The 23,843-nt window shown below is 33.6% G+C and overlaps 3 protein-coding genes and 1 long non-coding RNA gene across 4 annotated transcripts; 3 read left to right on the forward strand and 1 right to left on the reverse strand.

Moving 5' to 3' along the window:
- Positions 1–6,795: 6,795 nt before the first annotated feature.
- Positions 6,796–7,818, reverse strand: LOC140955917 (uncharacterized). Its single transcript, XR_012170677.1, has 2 exons — positions 7,681–7,818; positions 6,796–7,496 (listed from the first exon to the last, which is right to left on the reverse strand). It is a non-coding gene; the product is annotated as an uncharacterized lncRNA (long non-coding RNA).
- Positions 7,001–11,058, forward strand: LOC118045494 (serine/threonine-protein kinase KIPK2). The gene is made up of 2 exons (XM_035054150.2): positions 7,001–8,700; positions 9,932–11,058. Exons 1-2 carry the CDS (start codon positions 7,001–7,003, stop codon positions 10,788–10,790), a joined length of 2,559 nt encoding a protein of 852 aa, XP_034910041.1. The 3' UTR covers positions 10,791–11,058.
- Positions 11,059–11,559: 501 nt separating this feature from the next.
- LOC118045495 (uncharacterized) lies at positions 11,560–13,602 on the forward strand. Its single transcript, XM_035054152.2, has 5 exons — positions 11,560–12,075; positions 12,163–12,298; positions 12,389–12,456; positions 12,544–12,630; positions 13,304–13,602. The coding sequence occupies exons 1-5, from the start codon at positions 11,674–11,676 to the stop codon at positions 13,367–13,369; spliced, it is 759 nt and encodes a 252-aa protein (XP_034910043.1). The 5' UTR covers positions 11,560–11,673; the 3' UTR covers positions 13,370–13,602.
- Positions 13,603–14,415: 813 nt separating this feature from the next.
- Positions 14,416–16,275, forward strand: LOC118045496 (protein BUD31 homolog 2). Its single transcript, XM_035054153.2, has 4 exons — positions 14,416–14,515; positions 14,793–14,909; positions 15,011–15,198; positions 15,879–16,275. Exons 2-4 carry the CDS (start codon positions 14,816–14,818, stop codon positions 16,032–16,034), a joined length of 438 nt encoding a protein of 145 aa, XP_034910044.1. The 5' UTR covers positions 14,416–14,515; positions 14,793–14,815; the 3' UTR covers positions 16,035–16,275.
- The last annotated feature ends 7,568 nt before the right edge of the window (positions 16,276–23,843 follow it).

Genomic DNA, 23,843 nt, shown 5'->3' on the forward strand with positions numbered 1-23,843 from the left:
TACTATTAACTAGATTGTGTTGGTCTTAAAAAAAATTCCCCAAATCAAAACAAAATTAAAAGTTCAGTACAACACGTTTTTCACATGGACTGTGACAAATTATCTTCTCCATCTGATCATATGAAGCCTAGTTACAATCCACCCATAGGCCATAGGCCATAACCTGTTCCATAGGCCGAAGTGAACCAAACGAGATCTAACATAGGGGCTACGACATCTCCAATTCTTCAAAAACTACCCTTATACCCCCGCTTTATTAAGAAATATTTCATCTGGCTCCTCTGTTTTTTTTTTTTTTTTTTTCATGCATGCCCCTATCTCTATAAATGAGAAATAAATTACCCTGGGCATGTATAGCCTGGTATGATCTAATAACTTTTGATTCAGATAATTTTTTGAATGTTGACATGTAATGTACACAAGCTTGTTATGTTGGAGAAATTTCAAGGTATTTTATTAAGTTTTGATATTTTTGGATGGAGGCTTTGAATTAAAATATTACACACTCCAAGATTCAGATTACAATATCATCCCTTTATGTATATACCGCACTACAATACTATTTCAACCACTTCATCAGTACTTCATTTTAATGATTTTTTTATATATTGTTGATGTAATTATTAATCAGAAAATGTGCAGGAACGAAGCATGATTTTTTAAGGTTGTATTTGATTAATGTTTAAAAATAAAAAACACGAATACAAAAGAGATAGAAATATATATAGTTAGACATGCAGAATCATAAAATAAACATGTTTATGAGACGATTTTAAAATGATTTTTTGTATTTTTAAAATAAAAAATATAAAAAAACACACACACACACATATATATCTTATCTTTTATGTCCAGAGAGACCAACCAAATACTATATATATCAAGTGATTTGTAAGAATTCAATGAAAAAACACGTGTGGAAAACTTGAAAATTCACTTACAAATTGGTTAACACGACACAACGGGAAAAAGTGGTGAAGCTACGTACGTACATCTGAGGCTAAGGAATTCAAAACACATTCAAAGAGAGATAGCGTTAATTACCCTTGACATTCATCATGATGGTTAAAACAATAAGGCTCTCCACCAACCAAGTAAAAAGAGAGGGAAAAGAGAGAGAGAGAGAGAGATTATATATCGGGTCTGATTAGTTCTAGTAGTGTTATCATTGTTAGAGGATAATCAAAATCCTTTTTCTTTCCAAGGTATCATGAGGGAGATCAAGTTCAGTGGATTTTTATGGAAACATGTGGTAAGACACTGAGACATTATGCTAATTTCTCGTGTCCTTAAGAACCTCTTTTTTTTCCCTTTCACATGTTACTCGCTTTTTCGAGTCAACTTTTTGTTTATAAGAGGACTGTAGCATGGAAACTTTATGGGCGGGAAATATGAAGATGGGTCCTTCAGCATACGGGAGAAAAGAAACGAGCAGGTATTGTCTGGTTAATATCCTAGATTAAACATGAGAGATCAAAACAATTAGGATACACATGCAGAACATGTTTTTTTTATATATACAAAATTACTTCACAATAATTTTTAAAATAAATTAATTTCCATGTCTCTGTATTTATTTTTTAAATCTAATATATATATATATATATATGTTCATGTTTCTTAATTAAACTAGTTGGAGCATCCTTAATTCTTTCTAGCAAGGCCCTTAAGTACATGCCACGTACGCTGCTAATTTACTAGTCTTTTAACTCTCGCATGCATGGGATCATTGTGTGTGCTCGATCTCCCAAGGGAATTGAATGCTTGCTTGCAGGGAGGCCGAGACTGTACGTCTATCACATATCTGAAGAGGTTTATGTATATATCCTTAAAAAACAATCACTGTATACATTTCACAATCAAGTTCCTTTTAATTTATCGTCCAAAATGTACTAAAAACTAATAATATTGGAATTTCAAGATATATCGAGGATCGAACTAAAAAATAAGAATCGATATGTCAAAATGAACATATAAAACAACAAAGAAGTCACCACAAATTCTACCATGTACGTCTTCAATGTTGCAAATATCAAAGGCACGGCTCCCTCATCACAGATAATCTTGAAAACGTTGCTTTATAAAAACATTGTTATTAATCTCAATCGGGTGCAAAGCCTGCATTACAATTCAGTGAGGGTTTACTATTTATTTTTTTTAAAAGTCAAAATTACACCTTTTGGAATTTTATTAAAAAAAAAACAATAAATTTTGATCGAATTATTAATTAAATTGAGTTTTGAACCAAGTCACGCTAAATTATTAATTTCTTATATTTTTTATAAAATCCAATTCAGGTTTCTTAACCAGGAATAAAAAAAGTTAGGATAAATGCTGCAAAGATTCGATTGGAGCACAAAGGTTTCAACCGAATGTTAACGATCTATTTTTTTCCAAGTTAATTTGGCGAGAAAGGAACCTTGCCTTTAGTTTACAACAAAAGCATGGTAGAGCATAGGACATTGTTGGTTAAGACGCCAACAACATGTTTGATGGTTGGGGTATAATCAATGAGGTCCTTTATGAAGGTCGGAACTTGGGCTGTGTGGTCAGATTCTATGTATTCCGTGTGTTCCTTTGATGCTTGGTTTGGTACTACTGGCTAATGAAGTCGGATTACATTGGAGGAAAATAAACTAAAATCTAAACGGCAATGAATATCATATGCTTGAATTTGAGATTGCTAATTTTATGATCATTGTTTTCATTTATCAATAATTTCACATGTCATGTGTTCGTACTCCATGTATTGAGGTACGTATGAAAAGTCATATCTTTTACTTATCAAGCCTAATCACTGGTTATTTAAAAAATGGTTAAAATCCACAAAATAGCCATGAAGACATCGTTAATGTAAAAACATATCTATTATAGATTAAAAACATGTTAGATATGATTTCTTATTAATTGATTGAAGTTGTTTTGATTCTCATCTAAAAAAATCATAATTATCTTTTGCTATAAATAACTTTTAACTTAAATCAAGATTTGTTATAAATCAAAGTCAAATATTTTTTTTTATTAACATAAATATTAGTATCACTTTGCGTGTACCTCAATTAATTTCATGGGTCCTGAAATTAATAATTATATAAGTCTCTAGTGACTATCATATTAGCAACCACATAGCTCGAACTTGGGATCACAGGAAAAATAAATCCCTTATTCCCAAACTTTTAATTTAATTAGAAGTTGAAAATCTTAAATTTTAACTTGTATTACATCTTTCTTCAAAAACAAGGTTGCTTAAAGTTAATTTCAACAAATATATGCATAATTCAAAGTTATTTTAGCTTAATTTTATTATGGGCTAGCTACTTGTAAAATAAATAAAAAAAGAATTATAACTCAAAATCAAAAGTCATTCTCGCAAGTCATGTAAAATATTGCAACCTAGCTAGTTCATATGCCTAGCCAGAAGGTCTCTCACTACAACCTAATCCCTTTCCTTCATTCATGGAAGAAGTTGCAGAATTGGTTACAAGTTTGTTTGATGATAATGAGTCTTAATAAAGTTAGTTCATAGACATTCCTGGTAGGGCCTTCAGGTACACCTACCTCTGTAAAGGAAATTATCTAGGTCTGGAAGGATTTGAGGCTCGGAGGTCATTGAGAATGGTGGAGATGCTGGGATTTTCATCTAAAATTTACTCACGCTTCAAAATCCACAGTGGCATGGACAGTGCTTTGACATTTACAGCATGAATTAGTAGAAGTTTCAAAAAACGTAATCATTCGACAAAAAGAACTTTAATTTAGCTGGTTTGATTAACATTAACATGATATTTTGCTTGCTATCCTCTGGCATTGGGTCCTCTTAAGTTTCGATGTTGGTGGAGCTTTTGCTCCTCCCACTTGTGCTGTCATCACCGACTTGATTAAAATTTATTTTAGGATGATTAAGATGTTTACTGTAATCATTCCGCTTAATCTCCTATATTTTTTTTTTATATATAAAAATATCCCAAATGCCAAAATTATTTTATACTCTCTTCCCGCACTCCACCTCTCGCTAAAAATCTAGGGAAATTTTATAAAAATGAATGCCAAAACTATTTTAGATTTTATTTTTTCATGGAAAAAAAAATACAAAATATATAAATTTCTAGTGTATGTTTTTAAAAATTAGAAGATGAAAAATCTTATAACTAGTTTACTCTTTATATTATCATCTAGATTTGAGATTTTAGGAAAGATCAAGAGAAAATAATTTACTATAAATACTATCCTTATTTGCCTTAAAATACAGTTCTTGTTCTTGATGTGATTATACATGCTAATAAATAAATAAATTATCAAATGGATATTTTAGAAGATATTTGTTATATTTGAAATAAAACAATTTAAAAAATTAATTTTTAAAGTAATTTTTGTTTAGAAATGTATTAAAATAAAATCTATTTTTTATTTTTTAAAAATTATTTTTAATATTAATATATTAAAACAAACTAAAACTATTAAAAAATTAAATTTTATTAAAAAACAAATTTAGCCTGAATGCCAAACAGTTACTAAAAAAGTTGAGAAAAAGGTTCCTTGCGTCTGGTCCTCTTCATTTGATTATGGCATTAATTAATTAGTTAACCAAAACGAAGAGACTAAAATACACCTTAACGTAGACAATCTCCACCCACCATGCACAGCATTGGGTACCGCTCTTTTTTTTTTTAATTTTTTTTTTATATATAAATTCACACTGTTCTTCTCATTTTTCCGCCATTTCAGAGAAAGAAACAGGAAGCTGATTGTTTGACATCGTTTGTCAAATGAATAGAATTTGACAACATGACGTGGCAGGCTGATAAAGTCAGAGTGCAGTTTACACGTTCAATGGAAGATAAACGAGAGTGGGATTCAAAGTTGAAAAATTCCGTGATGCTCAAAATTCTGGTAAGAGATATTCTTATCGTTTTTTACTTGGTTGATGTTTTTTCCTCTGTTTTTTTTTATTGTAATTTTTTTACACTATAATTATTACATGTCGAACATTATAAAAATTATTGACCAGAACACGCAATTTGTTCTTATAGTTCGTTTAGATAATTCTTTTTATTATTATATTGTTTATTTCATGATAAGAAATTTAAAACTATAAACATATTTACTGATAAAATAAATATTGAATAGATTAATGCCTCATTTATTTTTGTTGTAGTAAAATATTTTTATAAGAAAATAATTTTTTTCAATTGTTTTTAATTATTTTGATCTAATGACATCAAAAATAAAATTTTAAAAATAAAAAATACTATTTTAATATATTTTTAAATAAATAATACTTTTAAAAAAAAACTATAACCACGATAGTATATGACAACCAATTTATTTTATCTTGCAACAACAAAAGAAATCTTTAATATTCACCTTTTACCAGTTTATCTCTAACTTAGAAATCGATATATGACGAATTTATTGGAACAAAAAAAAAAGCATAGGGAAAATCTAATAAGATTCTCGAAGAACAAGGACTGATATGCAACATGTTAACGAGTAAATATTTGGATGGCTAGCACGCGCTTCTATCGAGCTTGAATGACCACTGACAAATGTTGTCATTAACAACGTTGTCATTAACAACGTTGTCATCCAATCACAACTCGAACAGAAGAAAAGAAACAGTAAGCTACTGATACTTCTCGTGATCATTTGCATTCCAACTTTTCTCTTTCCTCATTCATTCTCCCACCGCTCTCTCTCGTGCCCTAACTCCTAGCCCCAACTCCAACCCTGACCATCATCTCTGCTATTTCTTTTCCTTCTCGCCTTCTTCCTGTTATCCAGCCGATGCTCTTCGTTTCTGATCTTTTTCAGGTAAGGAGTTTTCGTTTCTTTGTTTCTTTTTTTGGTGTGTGTTTGAACAGAACAGAGAGCGTTTTCTCGTACTGTTTTTGTTTCTGTATCTATTTTTGGACCCTTTTTTTTTTGCATTGATTTTTTTTTCTTTCAACTCCTGGTTATTTGATATCTCTTCTTCTTCTTCTTCTTCTTCTTCTTCTTCTTAATTCATGAAGTAAATGATAATATTATTTTTTTTAGAATTTTGTTGGGAGTAATAATAATACTAGTTTCTAATCTGTAATTACACATTTTGAACTGTTTGAACTTTGAATTGATTTATGTTTTTGTAACTAGACACATGGCGGTGGGTTTGAATTGGGATATTCAATTTTGAAGTGAAAAACCACTTTATTTTCTCGCCCATTTTTTTATTATTTATTTTTAATTTAAAAATCTAAGCATGTTTTGATAATTGAAAATACAAGCATGAGTTGACACAAAAACATCTTTCTGTTTGATGATTCAACATGACCAACAAGATCTAGAACAGTGGATTTGACAACTAATTGTATTTATTATATGATTATTAATTATTAAATGAAATGTTCAAATAAGAAATGAAAAGGATTATTGGAACCGGTAAACCTTTTTGTTTTGTAGCTATCCGAGTGTCTCAATGTTGGTTGCTTGATCAATGTCAGTCCCATGAATTGTTGGTAAAGAAAAGCTAAGAGGGCCAAGTGTAGGCACATCTTTACACTTTTGCTTAAATTAAAAGAAACCCTTCTTTTTATGGTCAAATAAGCTCTTTATCTTTTTTTGACAAATAGTGCCAAAACAAGTTTGGTAAAATTTGAATCATGTCTGCAAATGGGCTTTTGATTGATCTGATGAAGAGCTCTGGATATTGAATTTATGGTAGAGTATTTTTTTTAGTTCGTGTTAGTTTTTTTGTTTTTTTTTGGAGGGGGGGTTTATGGAATGAATAATTCTCTCAATGAAAATTGGTGATTGTGGCAGGGTCTGAATGCTCCCTTTTGAGGTTAGTGAATGGGATTTAACGGGCTGTTTGGATTAGGGGATCGTTATGTTTGAAGAGAATTTCCAAGGATATATGGTGTTCTTTCTGATATCTGTGCAGCTTTGCCTTCAAAATGTTTCTTTAGAATTGGGTTAATATAGTTTTTGGAAAGTTTGTGTCTGTAGTATTTGAGTGAACACCATGGAGATGGATGCAGTGCCCAGTATTTCCGAAATTGTTGAATCAAATGAAGAGTTGGATTTTGAATTGAAAATGGATGAGAAAGCGAGGAAGCATTCTGTTTTAAAATTGGGAAATAGGTATTCTATTGAAGATGACATCAATCGTCTTTTTGAATCAATTGAGGTTAGAACCTCCACTAAGCACAATGATGAAGTTGTTAAAGATGCTTTAAGGAAGAAAGCTATGAAGAGACCAATGAGGGTTGGTTCACCTCAAATGTCAGGAATTGGAATTTCAGAGCCTGTTAGTTTGAAGCAAGCTTTGCGGGGATTATGCATCTCTCAGGCGTCGGAGATGGCAGCAATGAAGCGATTATCAAGACCAACAAGTTCATCAAGGTCCTCAGAAGTGGGAACTATCAAAAGGTTGTACAGGGCAGTCGTAGTTGAGGCTGATGGATCTGGGCTCCCCCTAAATGAAGGCAATGGAAATTTGGTAGAAATCTCTCTTGTACCTGAAAAAATCACATCAAATTCTTCTGAGAAGATGTTTGAATCCTCAGAAATGGTCAAGGCAGAGTTATCACATCAAACTCTCCATTCTTCACGGGATCAGGTTGTTCCTCTGCCTACAGGGTTTCATAGTGAAATATCAAAGGAAGAAGTTGGAGAGCTTAAATCTACAGATTGTTCATTTACCAGTCATGTTGGTGAGAAGCCAAAAGAGGCAGATGAGATTGCTTTGGCCTCAATCAAAGTTTCTGTAAAAACTCCAGTGCCAGAAGAGGAGAAAAACCATTTGCATGCTTCCTCCTCACTTTCTGTGTCTGGTTCAAGCCCTGGTCGTACAGTGAATAATTCTGTATGTAATGCTCCGTGCTTCATCAAGCCAATCTTCAGGAGCAAAAACTTCATTAAGAAGAAAGTAAAGCAGGATTCAGCTTCTGCCTCCAATAGTTCTAATCCAAGTAATAAAAAAGTCAATAATGATCTGAATCCTAGTACAAGCAATTCGGACAGCATGATGCATGACTGTATGCTGGAGAGTGGAAGGAGAGGAGGTGCGAAAGCTTCTCCAGCTTCTAGCAGTACAAATCACAGCACTGAATACAATTCAATCATTGCTGACACAAGTTCAGGCAGGCTGGGTTCTAGTTTGAATGGTGTTAACAGAACGAGATCTATATCGACAAAAGTTGATGAAAGATCAAGATCAAGAGAAAAGGGGGAATTCTCTCAAAGTTCAAAAAGTAGTATTGGTGACTATAGTAGTAGCACGAGTATTAGTGATGATAGCAATCTAAGCGGGTCTAGTCGTAGTGGCAGTCGGCCTCACATGTCAAAGGACGTGAGGTGGGAAGCCATTCGCCATATTCAGAAGCAGCATGGAAGCTTTTGTTTGAAACATTTTAAGCTGATCAAGAAGCTTGGTTGTGGGGATATTGGGTCTGTTTATCTTGCTGAGCTAAGTGGTACAAATTGCCTATTTGCTTTGAAGGTGATGGACAACGACTATTTGGCAAGCAGGAAGAAGATGTCTAGGGCCCTAACTGAAAGAAAGATTTTGCAGATGCTGGACCATCCTTTTCTCCCTACATTATATGCCCATTTTGTGTCAGATAAACTCTCCTGCTTGGTTATGGAGTACTGTCCTGGTGGAGATCTGCATGTGCTGCGGCAGAAACAACCTGGCAGGAGTTTTGCTGAACAAGCTGCAAGGTACTAATTTCTATTTAGGTCGCAAATTTTCCTGGCTTAGGCTTTGCAGCATATTTTATTCGACTTAACAATCTTTTTTGTTGCATATTATGCAACTTGGACACCCCCCCCCCTCTCTCTCACTCTCCCCCCCCTCACACACATGGGGCGTTGGTGGGTTGCTGGGGTCAAACTCTCTCTCACAGACGCATGCACACACACACACGAACACTTGTTCCACATTCATCGATCATCAATATGATGGCTGTTAAATTGTTTGTACCTAACATTTCATCCTATAAAAAGGGGGGGGGTTGTAGGTTGAAAATGATGGGCATAATTGCTTTAAGATAGGTTAGTTTATGGGAAACCTGAAATTACAGTCAAGGTTGGGGACTCATAATCAATTGGGCTCTAGTAGCTGCCTTTCTTATGAATTTGGTGTGCCTTGATGGTAAATGGGAAGCAAATTAATGGAGCAACAGTCTTGCTGGTACATGGTGATATGCAGCAGGTTTTAAAAACCAAATTCTTAGAAATGAATTTACGGGGAAGCTAGTTATAGAAGGTATAGTGAATGGATACATGTGAAGGTGTGCTGGTGATTTAATTGCTACGTCACATCACAATTTGGACAGCCAGCTTCTTGTGCTCCAAAGAAGTGGAGCACATGATGGGGGCTCTTATCTAGGGAACGTCACCCTTCAGCTCTCTCATAGCTGGAACATACTAAGTAGAAAGTGGTTGTCAATTTCAGAATGCATGGACCCAATCTCTCGGTTGTTTGTAAGTCATGTCTATACTTCATTGTCAAGTTTCAAGAGCTTCAAGTAATTCAAGTCCTTCTTAGTGCTATTTGTTACCATGTGTTTTTTCAATAGATACACTTGTAGTCTTTCTGCTTGTCTGCTTCAGAAGTTCAGATGCCGTTAACTGATCAATCAAAAGATGGAATGGATTGGTAGCCAGAAATTTGTTCCATGTCTACCCATACACACACGCACACAAAATAAATGGTGCTTATGTCCTTCCTATATGAATTGTGCTCCGTAGTGATATTTATGAAAATATAAACTAAAGAAGGATCGGTATTTAACTACCCAAAACCAGTCCTGATTTGAGGAGCACACACTTGTAAATAACCTTGATAGAGAAGTAAATATACTAGAAGAGGTCTGCTCGTACTTGACTATTGTTAACTTAATTTTACCTCTTGTCTCTTCAATCCATCCTGACAAAATCATGTTTGTAGGTTTTATGTTGCTGAAGTCCTCCTTGCACTGGAGTATTTGCACATGCTTGGAGTTGTTTATCGAGATTTAAAACCAGAAAATATTCTGGTCCGAGAGGATGGGCACATCATGCTTTCAGATTTTGACCTATCACTCAGGTGTGCTGTTAATCCAGTTCTGCTTCAATCATCTACACCTGCTGAAGAGCCTGCAAAAAAGATGTCGAGTCCTTGCTCTGAAGCTAGCTGCATCGATCCTTTCTGCCTCCATCCAGCCTGGCATGTATCATGTTTCACTCCAAGAATTCTATCAGTTGCTGCTGCGAAATCTCAGAAGTTAAAATCTGACCTAGCTGCTCAAGTCAGTCCGCTGCCGCAGGTGGTAGTGGAGCCAACGAGTGCTCGTTCTAACTCCTTTGTTGGGACTCATGAATACCTGGCTCCAGAGATCATCAAAGGTGAGGGTCATGGCAGTGCTGTTGATTGGTGGACATTCGGAATCTTTTTGTTTGAGCTGTTATATGGTAGAACGCCTTTCAAGGGCTCAGGAAATGAGGAAACTTTGTCCAACGTTGTCTCACGAAGCCTCAAGTTCCCCAGCAGCCCTATAGTTAGTTTTCATGCACGAGATTTGATTAGAGGATTGTTGATAAAGGAACCTGAGAATCGGCTAGGATCTGCCAAAGGGGCTGCAGAGATCAAACAGCACCCTTTCTTCGACGGCCTTAATTGGGCTCTGATACGGTGTACAATTCCACCAGAGCTGCCTAAACACTGCGATGCTGGAATTACATCAATCACTTTCTCTCAGAACAAGGACTGCACTAAGTTTAAGGATGTCAAGGATACAGAAGAGCAAAGAGTGTTTGAGATGTTTTAGCCTGGAATTATCTGATGTGAGAAAGGAAAGATGTTTGATTTTCTTTTCTTTTCTTTTTAAAAAATGAGGTTTCGCATCATTATTGTAACTATATATAATATATATTTATGGCATATAGTGTAAATGTAATTCTGAAAATTGGCGGCAACTTATTAAGTATGAGATATATGTATACCTTTAACTCTAGTTTAGAGTTGAAATGTGAAATGAGGGAAAGTAATTGAGAATGTGGAGGTGAAGAAGCATTGCTCTCTTATTTATCTGAGCATATCAGTCTCCCTGTGCAGTTTGCGTATCTTTTCTCCATGGTTTAACCTTTTTTCTGCTGTATTTTAGCTTTCTGCAATTCCTTCAATCTTATTTCATTGACATGACAGTCAACTTAGCATGGTATCTTATCTTACATATTCTTGATAAACCAGCATTTATATATAGATTGATGTAGAAGGATCCAATGTTGGTCTAATCATGTTTTTAAAAGAGATTTTATGATGTTAAATTATAATTATTAATATTCAAAATAAACACAAAAAAAAGAGAAATAATTTTAGAGAGATATTTTTATTAGTAAATATCGGTGGATATAATTTGAGCCCTTTATATATATATAATATGGATGCATCATGTCGATAAAGATAGTGTATTTTTAAGATCGTTTAGATGAAATATTTAATTTTAATTGATATGCAAAATAACATAAGATATATTCAAATAATTTTTTTTTATATAAAAAAACCCGACCCACATATCCATCACCAGCCCATTTTATTTTAAATCTACCTTTAGCAAATAGTTTTCGGCCAACCAAAATCCAACACAACAAATCGCTCCCGTTCTTGAATATCATCGTCTCACTCGCAACACCTCCACACTCACAGGAGCGATGGTGAGGACATCATCAACTACCCTGTACAGCAGTGCTACTAATACCAGGTTTCCAAACCCATCTCTAAATTTACAATTCTGCCACAATGCCACCAAAATCCTCTCTCTAAAAAACCCACTTCCTCTCATCAATAAACACCCATCTCTCCAATATTCCCATCATCATCATCAGAAAAAATGCACAAGCGGTGCTATCAATTTCAGGCCCTTAGTGATCAAAGCATCATCATCATCAATGGCTTCTTCAACAAAGATCAAACCTTTCTCTGTTCTCTTTGTGTGTTTAGGCAACATTTGTAGGAGTCCAGCTGCTGAGGGTGTGTTTACTGATATTGTTAAAAAGAGAGGACTTGATTCTGAGTTCAAGATTGACTCTGCTGGCACCATTGATTACCATGAGGTACACATATGTTTCTAAAATTCTGTTGCTTTGATTGTAGAGAAAGGATGAAAAATAGCAACATAGTTGTTTTCGTGGTTAATAAAGGGTAATCCAGCTGACCCAAGAATGAGGGCAGCTTCTAAAAGGCGTGGGGTTGAGATAACTTCCATATCAAGGCCGATTCGGCCATCTGATTTTAGAGATTTTGATATCATTCTTGCTATGGACAAGCAAAATAGAGGTACAAAAAAAATGCCCCCCCCCCACATTTATTAGCTTTCTTTAATTCTTTTGATGATATATTGTTATGTTTGAATTGGGCTTTGTGCAGAGGATATAATGGAAGCTTTTAATAGATGGAAATTTAGAGAGACACTTCCTGATGATGCACACAAGAAGGTTAGTGAAAGACTTATAGGGCTTTGGTATGAATTTTAGCATAAAGGTTGTTTTGTCAAGTCTCATATGTTTCTCTCGTTTTCTCAGGTTAAGTTAATGTGTTCTTTTTGTAAGAAACATGAAGAAACTGAAGTCCCGGATCCTTACTATGGTGGACCGCAGGGTTTTGAGAAGGTAATGCATGAGCATGTTGAGTTAAATGGTCAGAGCTCGTATTGAAAATTTGTGAAATCTTGGTAAAGCATTCAATACCAGGACTTAAGTTGCTTGATTGTTTTCTTCATTAAACTGCATTTAGAACAATATGTCATGTGATTGAATTAGTTTATTTTAAAGACATGAACTGAGATTTACTTCAATATAGATGCTGCCGCTTAAAGAGAGAGCTAAGGTATACAGGCTTTCTTGGCATTCATTTTTTTTTTTCTTTACTTATTACCTATATTATTTCAAATCAGAAGCTGCCTCTTCATCGGACTGCTGATGTGCTTGTTGATCCTTCAATGCACGTTGGATTATAGATCATACTTATGGCTTCCGGTATTTGTTACAGGATTGCTTTTCTTAACCCCCTACTTTAACTTCCCTCACCTTGTGACCCATGGTGTTGCATTCATGTAGAAAGTAGGCCGAACTGCTTGTACCTGATCTAAGTTTTAAACTCTTAACTTGCCTGCTTCAATTTTCTCATGATAGAAGCATTGACCATTCTGCACAATAGAAATTGTACGCTTGTATAGACACAGAAGTTATCTAAACTTCTTAATTGATTACTGTCCATATTAGAAAAGAAACTAAAGTGCATTTTGTTTGTGAATAACCTCATGATATTTCTTTTTTATCACAGGTTTTGGATCTACTTGAAGATGCTTGTGAATCATTGTTGGACAACATTTTGGCTGAAAAAAATTAACTTGCGGTTAAATGCTGGTTGGTCCAACCTTCAGCATTCTGCACAAACATTTCATTAGTGATTTAAAGCAATTGCATGTTATCTCTCACGAAGTAGATTATTGTCAAACTCCCATAGTCATCAGGGATCTGTTTTTGCCCCCTTGTCTTGTGTTATTACCAGAAAAATGGAAGTGAATGTTGCTTTGGATGTTAAACCTGTAGTTTGTGCTAATGCAAAGGCAACGATTAATCTGGTTGTTGAGATCAAAACGATGCAGATCCAGAAAAATTCCACTGTCCTAGAATATCATTAGCCTCGTCTATTTTCTGAGTTGGATTTTGAATCGTGCTGTCTTCCTGATCGAACATTTCTGAGGCACATCCCAGTTTGTGAAAACATTTATGAAATTTCAATCTTTCATGAATTAGTTGCTTTAGTCGGAACTCGCATGCCTGCTTTCGCGACAAGGATAAATGAGCTCTGCTTATTTGATACACAAACACAGATTCTCTGAGTTATGGCTTTAATTTCTTTAAGATGCACTCGCCAAGCCTTCAACCTGTGATCATTATACAGATACTACTGCCTCCTTGTACCTCATTTGCTGTTACCTCTCCAAAAACTTTCAGCCTGTTGGCATTCACGTCTCATAGATATTCATTCAACTTTTTGTATACTTAAACAATCAAACAATATATTCTATTAGTTATAAATCAAATATAAATATTTTATTATTTTTTATGGATCATTAATTTTATTTATTATTTTTCAAAGTGAACCATACTTCATGTAATTGTTTTCCTATTCTTTTCGTATTTTACATTGATATTTGAACCATTGAAAAGCGAACCAAAACTGTTCGAGAAGGATCAAAACTGTACGAGCAAGTATATATTTCAACATACTTTAAAAAAAACCCACGGGCAAACCCAACTTCGGACATGACACGCTTGTCATGGGCCTCTTAGATTGATTTTTCATCTGGAATAGTACCTATTTCAACCCAAAACCTTTATTTATGGGCCGTGGATCCATTACCGGGCCCAATACTCTTTATAAAAAATAAAACCTTTAGTTTGTTTATTTACAAATAAAAAGAAATCTAAGTACAAGGTTAGCTTCTTTCTCGTTTTCGAGCAAACTGAAATAAAATCCAGAGCAGCGGTAAGCTAATTCACTCTTCGTCTCTCTCTCGAACTTTCTTTTAATTTTTTTTTTTCCTGGTTTAATCACAAAATAATCCTGCTAAGCAAGCAAACAGAGGTCACTTGACTCACTTCGTTAAACCCTAATTATTCAAAACATGATTCCTGTATTTATTTCCTTATTTTTCGTTTCTTAAACTCAATTGCTAAATGCTAACCCTAATTCTGCTTTTATATCATAAATTGACAATCTTAAATTTAATAATTTTATTTTGAATTATATAAACTGCTTTTAGGTTTCTAAATAAGCAGTGTCAAAATGCCGAAAGTGAGGACAAACAGGGTCAAGTACCCGGAGGGATGGGAGTTAATCGAGCCTACGCTTCGCGAACTCGACGGGAAGATGAGGGAAGGTTGATTAGATATCCAATTATATAATTAATTTATTTTCTATTTTTTGTTGGTTGATTGATGGATTTTTATTTTTATCTTTTTTTTATATATGTTTTCGCAGCTGAACTGGATCCACATGATGGAAAGAGAAAGTGTGAGGCTCTGTGGCCTATTTTCAAAATCACACATCAAAAGAGCCGATATGTTTATGATCTTTATTATAGAAGGAGTGAGATATCTAAGGAGCTTTATGAGTTCTGCTTGGACCAAGGTTATGGGGATCGTAACCTAATTGCTAAATGGAAGAAGGTTTGTTTAGTTTTTCGCTGTTTTTTTTATGGCTTTTACTTTTTATAATTGCTTTACTGGTGATATTTTTTTTTTGTTTGAAAAATACTTGGCCTGAGTTTTGTAAGAAAAGTGATTGGGTTTGTAGCTTGTCGAGCATCTAATATGTTTCCCTTTCAATAAAAGGCACTTCAATGTGTATGAATTTACGCTTCCAATGCATTATTAGGCAACATTTGGTTATTATTTCAGGATAGAAAAGACGGAGATTGTTAGGACAGAGGTGCATGTCCCCTTATCCTTAGGATAAAAATTCACTCAAAAATTGTCTTAGAGACACCATCTCCGTCCTTGTATTAATCAAATATGTTTATGTCCTTTCTATCCTGGGATGCTAACCAAATGCTATCTTAGTGTTGACTTCAATCAATGGTTTCAAATAATATTTGTGCGAGTTTGATATTTATTTGAGCTAGTTGCTAATTTAGTATGATTTGTAGATGAGCTAAACTGCAAGTTTTGGATCCTATATTTGGTTTGTCTTTCTGTTTGATGCACATGTGAGCTACATTGCTATCTTGAATTCTATTACTTTGCTTTTGAATTTGCAATTTTGAATGTGTAGTGCATGAAGTATGGCTTTTTTGATCCGTGAATATTTGAAAACCTGTTGATGTTGAGTTTCTTTGTTTGAATTACAGCCAGGATATGAACGATTGTGCTGTCTACGCTGCATCCAGCCCAGGGATCACAACTTCGGCACAACCTGTGTGTGCAGGGTTCCCAAGCATTTGAGGGAAGAGAAGGTTGTTGAGTGTGTGCATTGTGGTTGTGGAGGCTGTGCGAGTGGAGATTGATTGCTACTTTATGTGAGCCTTCTCTTTTTATGCCACAACCTTTCTGCTTATCTGAAGCCCAGTTGTGGCATTTGTTGTAGTAACTAATGTAGTCCTCGATGTAGAAAAAGATACTCGAACGGCCACCTGAAGAAGAATGAGACTTCTGTTGTATTAGTTATGCTCGTCATGAGCAGGCTGTGTTTTTCAGAGCCTACTTTTTTAACTGAGGAACTGAAATTTATAACGTGTGCAACCAAAACTCGCAAGGCACAGCATCATTTCTTCATGTAGGTTGAAACTAAGCATTTTGTTCGTATTGTTTTCAGACCTTGACCATAGGATGGTTGAACAACAAGCGAAACTTGTTAGTTTCGTGCCCTACTAAGGTATATATTGTTCGGGCTAAAGGCTTGGATTATTTGATGAATGCTAAGCTACGCTTGACTTGCATTGTTTCCCCCTTTACCCCATTTTTCCTTTTTCTTTTTGTGTGTTTGTGTTCGGTTGAGGGGCTCTAATTAGTACAGTTTTGGACGTTGGTATGGCCGAGCCCTCTTGATAAAATCTTGAAGTGGGATGGATTTATAACTTCATAATTTAGTAAAAGATTGGGCTCACCAAACAAACCCCTATCCTGACGTGAAATTTCTAAATGGGACTCAAAGCATCATCATCTTGGAGATATCTTTAGCATGCTATACTAAGGATATCTTGAATGTTATCCTTGGAAATGCATGGCGGACAAGCAAAACTCGGCATGTCTCTGAAACAATGCCAGGTTAAATACAGAACCCAGTCGAGTATCACTTGTTAGTTGTTACGTAAAATTCAAGGGCATGAAGGTTGCTTCGTAGCAAAGGACATCCAATTGTTAGATCTTATCTTCATATCCTGCATCCTAGGTTCAGGTTGCGCAGCCAATGCTCCTTTTGATTCCTAAAATTGGCTAGTATTGGATTGGAGAAAATGACGGTAACTGTTCGAGTCATTCCATAATTTATTGAGTATTAAACTTGCTGGTGCTGCATAAATAAATCTTGCATCGGGTTTTGGGTCGGGTGAAATGATACTTCGAAACCCAACTTTATCTTTACTATTCATACTAGAACCTTATCCGAATCCTAACAATCTATAAAATATCCAACTTATTTTTCAACGTGTTTGGATTGGTTCGGATTGATGTCTATCCAGTTTGTTTCAAATCCTAAACTTGAAGCTGCACTATCTGTTAGGAAGCAACTTTGTTTTTATCTGCCTTTTCCTCCCCAGCAGATTGGATAAAGGCTAGAGTGCTACTGCAGAAATTGTACGAATATTCCAATTAGGGATGCATTGGACATAAATGATTGAATACTGTGCAACTTTGGCATGTCATTTCAACACGAAAGATGATTGCTAGATGCAATGGGGAAGTTTTCAACTATAGTTTATAAGGACAAAATTAGGCTTGAAATAATCGTTGATAGACTATTCTACAACATTTCCATCTTGTTCACGAAACAAGATGGCGCATGAAAAGTTGACAAGAAATTCAAAAGATATGCAACTCTCCTCTGGATTTAGAGAATAGTGGGCTTCGGAAAGCCATAGAAGTGTAATTTAGGGCAGAAAGGCACACCATTCTATGGCGCAGGGAAGGAAATTTTGCCTCAAAAGATCTTCAATTTCCCACTGAAATATGCAGCAGTAACTTTTTCTTTTTTGTTTAACCAGTTATATTTAAGTAATAATGCTATTAAAATATAAAATTGATCTCAGATGCTAATTAGAAATATCTGATGTTCTCTGAACAGGAAACCTTGGATAAATATACTAATTCAATCGAGAAGATTTTGCTTTTGGTGTTCTAGTTCACTTGTGGGCAACAGCTGTATGAAAAATATTATAAGTATTTATTTTATGACCGCAATTTTCTCAAGAAAGTTTTGGAGCTTTGCCTAATCGATGAAAACGAATGACAGACGAATTGACAGTGGGGAATATAAAAAGCTGGAATGGAGTTTCTCCAGTTTGCCGACGACAGTATATCATTAAATATACCATGTTGAAACTAAAAACAAAAAAGAAACAGCCGTAACTCGTAACAAGAAGTTTGGTGTGAAAATCCAAGAGCTGAAACTAAAAACTTGGTACCCTCTAAGTCTCTATATCTACATAAATCTTTCGGGAAAATCTAGAGCCGAAACCAAATATTCTACATCATGTTTTATTGTTAACTTAAACTTGTGATTAAACATCGTGTTTTGTTTGTGCATGGGGTTATAAAACTTGGTTCAATCCATTAGCTTATTCCGTTTTATATATATAGCTGGGATAAGAAATTTTATATTTATGTTTTTTATTCACGATGCCATTTGCCTATAAATTCATGTCTAACAAAATTCTAGTTCAGGGAGCTGTTCTTGATGCAGCTTGAAGCCATGGTGATCAAATTAAGAAGCACGGCTAGTGAATCTGATCCCTATGATCCAATTGTTTGTCCTAAGGTAACCTAATGTTTTTACATTATTCCATTCTTGAATAAGAAAATATTTTTACCTTAGTCCATTCCTTAAACAAATAATGCAGTAATGTTATGATGAAAAAAAGAAAAAGAAAAACATTTTGCTATTGATAAAAAAGAACAGTATTGTGTTTTAACAGGAGACCCGGATAAAAAATAAATTTTATTGTTAAGAGTGTAATATAAAATCAGTGTTAGAATTTAAATTTGTGAATTAAAATATTCTTTGATTTGCCACTAAACAATTACGAGAAGGCACCTTAATTATAAATTTTAGTTAATCACGTTGATTTTTCAAAGGCACGTTTTGCACAAAAGCAGCCATGGATATTACCATCGAAAGGCAGCAACAGGCAGCAATGCAAGTCACGTACGGCATTTCTTTCTTTGCAGAAGGGCCCTCCTGGTTTTAACGATATTTGTCTGCTAACGCCCCTGATGGAAACTTGGGGTTTCATGGCTTGCTCAATTCCTTGGTCAAAAAAAAATTCCTGTTCTGTTGATTGAAACTTGGCTTAACTTCTAGGCTAGTGTTCAAATTAATTCTAAATTGGCCTCTTTAAGAATGCAGGAGTCCGTGTTGACTAGAAGGTGTCGTCAAAACACGAAGCTTCCTTAGCAACCAAATCTTCATGTTATACCATACAAATAGAAGGTGTTTTGACAACAAATGACTTTTCAGAGCAGAATAATGTAACGAGTAGTAGTACTGGTCAGGGCAAGTGACGGAAAAGGTGGTGTTAGTGTTTGAGTGGAAGAATTAATTGGAGAATTTAACAATATATAGAGGCTGGTGAGCTTGAGACACATGCATGTGCGTGATGGAAGAGTCATTAAAGGAGGTAATGAGAAATGATCCTAGGATGGTGTGCTTGATGAGGTTGCCAAACTTGGGACTGAAGATGAGAAGCAATTCATGGAGAGTCCATGCAAAATTGTTCAGGAAGACTATGATTACCTGAGGAGGCTAAGGAAAAGAGTTGACACTACTAGAACTAATCAGACCCGATATATAATCTCTCTCTCTCTCTCTTTTCCCTCTCTTTTTACTTGGTTGGTGGAGAGCCTTATTGTTTTAACCATCATGATGAATGTCAAGGGTAATTAACGCTATCTCTCTTTGAATGTGTTTTGAATTCCTTAGCCTCATATGTACGTACGTAGCTTCACCACTTTTTCCCGTTGTGTCGTGTTAACCAATTTGTAAGTGAATTTTCAAGTTTTCCACACGTGTTTTTTCATTGAATTCTTACAAATCACTTGATATATATAGTATTTGGTTGGTCTCTCAAGACATAAAAGATAAAAAAAAAAAAACATGTTTTTTTATTTTTTTTTTTAAGAATACAAAAAATCATTTTAAAATCGTCTCATAAACATGTTTATTTTATGATTCTGCATGTCTAACTAACTATATATATTTCTATCTCTTTTGTATTCGTGTTTTTTTTATTTTTAAACATTAATCAAATACAACCTAAAAAATGATGCTTCGTTCCTGCACATTTCTGATTAATAATTACATCAACAATATATAAAAAAATCATTAAAATGAAGTACTGATGAAGTGGTTGAAATATTATTGTAGTGTGGTATATATATACAGGAAGGGATGATATTGTAATCTGACTCGTGGAGTGTGTAATATTCTAATTCATTCTGTTTTTTTTTTTTTTTTAAAAAGAAATAAATAAATTCAAAGCCTCCATCCAAAAATATCAAAACTTAATAAAATACCTTGAAATTTCTCCAACATAACAAGCTTGTGTACATTACATGTCAACATTCAAAAAATTATCTGAATCAAAAGTTATTAGATCATACCAGGCTATACATGCCTAGGGTAATTTATTTCTCATTTATAGAGATAGGGGCATGTATGAAAATAAAAAAAAATAGAGGAGCCAGATGAAATATTTCTTAATAAAGCAGGGGTATATGGGTAGTTTTTGAAGAATTGGAGATGCCGTAGCCCCTATGTTAGATCTCGTGTGGTTCACTTCAGCCTATGGAACAGGTTATGGCCTATGGGCTATGGGTGGATTGTAACTAGGCTTCATATGATCAGATGGAGAAGATAATTTGTCACAGTCCATGTGAAAAACGTGTTGTACTGAACTTTTAATTTTGTTTTGATTTGGGGAATTTTTTTTTAAGACCAACACAATCTAGTTAATAGTATGTTTGTTATCATTTTAGCAGTTAGTTTTTTATTTTTAAAAAATATATATATAAAAAAAATATATTTTTGATATTAATCTTAAAAAAAAAAAAAATTTAAAGTAAAAAAGTTAAAGATTTTTGTTTTTTTAAAAGAAACGTTTTTAAAAACACAAAAATCAACAAAAATTATTTTTTTTTAGAGAATGACATGGGCTGAAAAAATATTTTAAAAAATAACACAGTTTTAACATACAATCATATTTTTGAAAATTATTTTTGTACATGACCATAATTCTCAATAAAGATTGCTTAATTATGTTTTAAAGTATGTATTTTACAAATTAATTAACATAAATAAAAAACTAACCTAAAATTTTATAAAAATTCATAGACCAAAAGATGAGATTCAAAATCCAATAACTGTGAAATAAATAAGGAATAAGGTGATATGGCAAGAGAGAATATAAAAAATAAAATAAAAGATGGGTTATCGGGGACACACCAAACTTTTTTTTTTACACACCCAATACAATTATAAAAATCTTGACAGAACTATTATAACGATACTCTAGAAGACCATCAAACGAGATTGTAACCAGTTTTAAATTAACTTTGGAAAAAATTCCCAATCAATTATGGTATTGTTTGGTGGTATTATAGTGTGTGATAAAAAACATCTCATCAAAATCTTTTTTGATGGCATCGTGCATGTAAAAAACAAAGCCTTTGTGTGTTTCAAATGACCCATTCTCTATTCTCTATTTTCCTTTTTGTTCAACCCTCTTTATATCTCGTACTGGGTTTTTTAATCTTATTTCTTGATAATTGGATTTTTATAAATTTTTGGGTTGATTTTTGTATATATTAATTAATTTAAAAGGGAGATAAATTTTAAAACAAATGTCATTTACAAACACAATTATGTTATTTTTACGACGTGTGTTATTTTTCAAAATTTTTATCAATTGAGAAAAATAAAATATCATGATTTGTGTGATTAAACCAGTCCCAAAAATAAAAAAAATACATTGGACATGCCCGCAAACATAGTTGTCCAATTTGTTTTGAAGTTATAGCTGCCCGATTTGTTTTGAAGTTTGATGCATAATTTTGAAACCCGGCCAGGTAGGTCAAGCCGAGGCTGGAATTGGGCCGAGTTCAAGAAAAAATAAGGAAAGTCAAAACACGAGGTGACCTAGTCAAAAATCCGGTTGTAACTTGTTGATTTTTTTTTGTTTCTTTTTACTGAAAAGATATTATTTTGATTTAAAAAAAAAAACAAAATTGACCTTACCCACCCACAGGGGCGGAACTAGGGGGAGGCGGGCAGGGCCCGGGCCCCTGCAAAATATTTTGAAGTTATGTATTTTTAATGTTTAAATATAGTATAATATAATATATTTTTAATTTAAATAGATAAAATTTCTAATAATAAATTATATTTTTGAGTTTTGGCCCTCCCTGTGATATTCATTTCAGCTCCGCCCCTGCCCACCCAATGACCTAGTTAAAATCAAGAACCTAGGTTGTGAACCAGACCGGATTTAAAAATTCTAGTTCGATAAGATTTAAGTTATAAAGTGATTCTGTGATCAGTAAATCAACTTAGATCAATTTTAAATTCCAGATGATGTTGTTTTGGGTGATTGAAAAAATAAAAAGCTAAAATAATATTATTTTAAATATTATTTTAATTATTTGAAATTGACTTTGTTAAAATACATTTAGAATAATTAAAGTTTAGTCAAATTAATATTTAAATGATAAAACCCTGTCCAAGTCATTAACAGCCACATGTTTAATAACGCCACATGTAGAGAACTTCTACATCACACGCGTGAAACACTTGGGCATGCCTCTGACTAATGGAAGCCATGAATATAAGATTGTTGTCAGATGCCAAACAAACAAGACACAAACTGCAATGAACTGCACTGACGAGGGACGGCCATCCTTGCGAAGGACAAAACATACCAGTTGGAAGATGTGTTATCGGCCAAATCCCACGTCCCCATCACAGGCAGATGGACATGAAGGGATCAAAATTCAAATATGTAATTAGTACACGTAGATTATGTCAATAAAAATGACAGTGATGGTACCAAGTTAATTATTGCTTGTTTAATTTTAATTTGGTGGTGGCGAAGCGTTGTTTGTTATTTAACAAAGGATTGTGAGACTTTGGGGAGTTGAATTTAAGCCACTTGTATTTAGTTAAAAAAAGGATGCAGTGTTTTCATTAGTTACTTGATGATTTAATTAACAAAGGATTTAAATAGTAATTATTCACTGATTAATTGATGTGTCACGTTAAAATTGATATGAACTTTATTTTTATCTTTATAAATTGTAATGAAGTCAAAGATGGTGAATAATTCTACAATATTGAAATTATTCATAACATATATGAAGGCATTTTTCAATCCAAACATGACATCTTGAAAATGACTTATAAGATGGTTTTTTTTTAAAGTACAATAACTTTGTTTTTTTAAATATTTTTTTATTATAAAATGTATTAAAATAATATATATTTTTTAAAAAATAACACCAACAAATTAAAAAATACATAAACATACACAAATAAAATTAATTTTAAGTAAATATAAAAATTATTTTTTTAATAACTTTTAAAATGCAAAAAACAAACAGATATTTTTTACACCTCAATTTCTATTTTAATTCCCACCCCCCCTCTTTTTTTTTTCCTGGCACTCTAAAGGAAATTCTTTAGTAGAAACTTTTAAAATCACATGAACTAAGCATTTTCTATCAATAATATACCAAAATCTTCAAAAAGCATCTAAAATAATAATTGATAATCACAATGTTCCATAATGAAGCAAAATTTCTCTTTCCTAATACCCTCAACACAAATAATCACACGCTTCGTTTTCATTTCTCAAATATCCCCGCACTAATTCACGTATTATCCTGGAGTAAAATCTTTTTTATAGATTATTTAAAGAATATATATTTCACATCAATTTAATAAATTTACAGAAACAAATATCAACTTCAAGACATTGAAAGGAAACTAATCTTCTCGATCATTAGACCGACCCCTTAATAGTCTCACATTTCAAGACATCAGGAATTCCATCCCTGCAAATTTTGACTGATCATGATGCTAAAAGACTCACCAGCACATGACAAAAAGT

This window comes from Populus alba, chromosome 9, assembly GCF_005239225.2.
Source record: "Populus alba chromosome 9, ASM523922v2, whole genome shotgun sequence".
Taxonomy (NCBI): Eukaryota; Viridiplantae; Streptophyta; class Magnoliopsida; order Malpighiales; family Salicaceae; genus Populus; species Populus alba.

Coding starts and splice junctions, on each gene's coding strand:
- LOC118045496 (XM_035054153.2), top strand. CDS start 14,816: ATGCCGAAAGTGAGGACAAACAGGGTCAAGTACCCGGAGGGATGGGAG. Junction 14,910..15,010: donor CGACGGGAAGATGAGGGAAG/GTTGATTAGATA, acceptor ATGTTTTCGCAG/CTGAACTGGATCCACATGAT. Junction 15,199..15,878: donor TAATTGCTAAATGGAAGAAG/GTTTGTTTAGTT, acceptor TTTGAATTACAG/CCAGGATATGAACGATTGTG.
- LOC118045494 (XM_035054150.2), top strand. CDS start 7,001: ATGGAGATGGATGCAGTGCCCAGTATTTCCGAAATTGTTGAATCAAAT. Junction 8,701..9,931: donor TTTGCTGAACAAGCTGCAAG/GTACTAATTTCT, acceptor TCATGTTTGTAG/GTTTTATGTTGCTGAAGTCC.
- LOC118045495 (XM_035054152.2), top strand. CDS start 11,674: ATGGTGAGGACATCATCAACTACCCTGTACAGCAGTGCTACTAATACC. Junction 12,076..12,162: donor GCACCATTGATTACCATGAG/GTACACATATGT, acceptor TGGTTAATAAAG/GGTAATCCAGCTGACCCAAG. Junction 12,299..12,388: donor TATGGACAAGCAAAATAGAG/GTACAAAAAAAA, acceptor GGCTTTGTGCAG/AGGATATAATGGAAGCTTTT.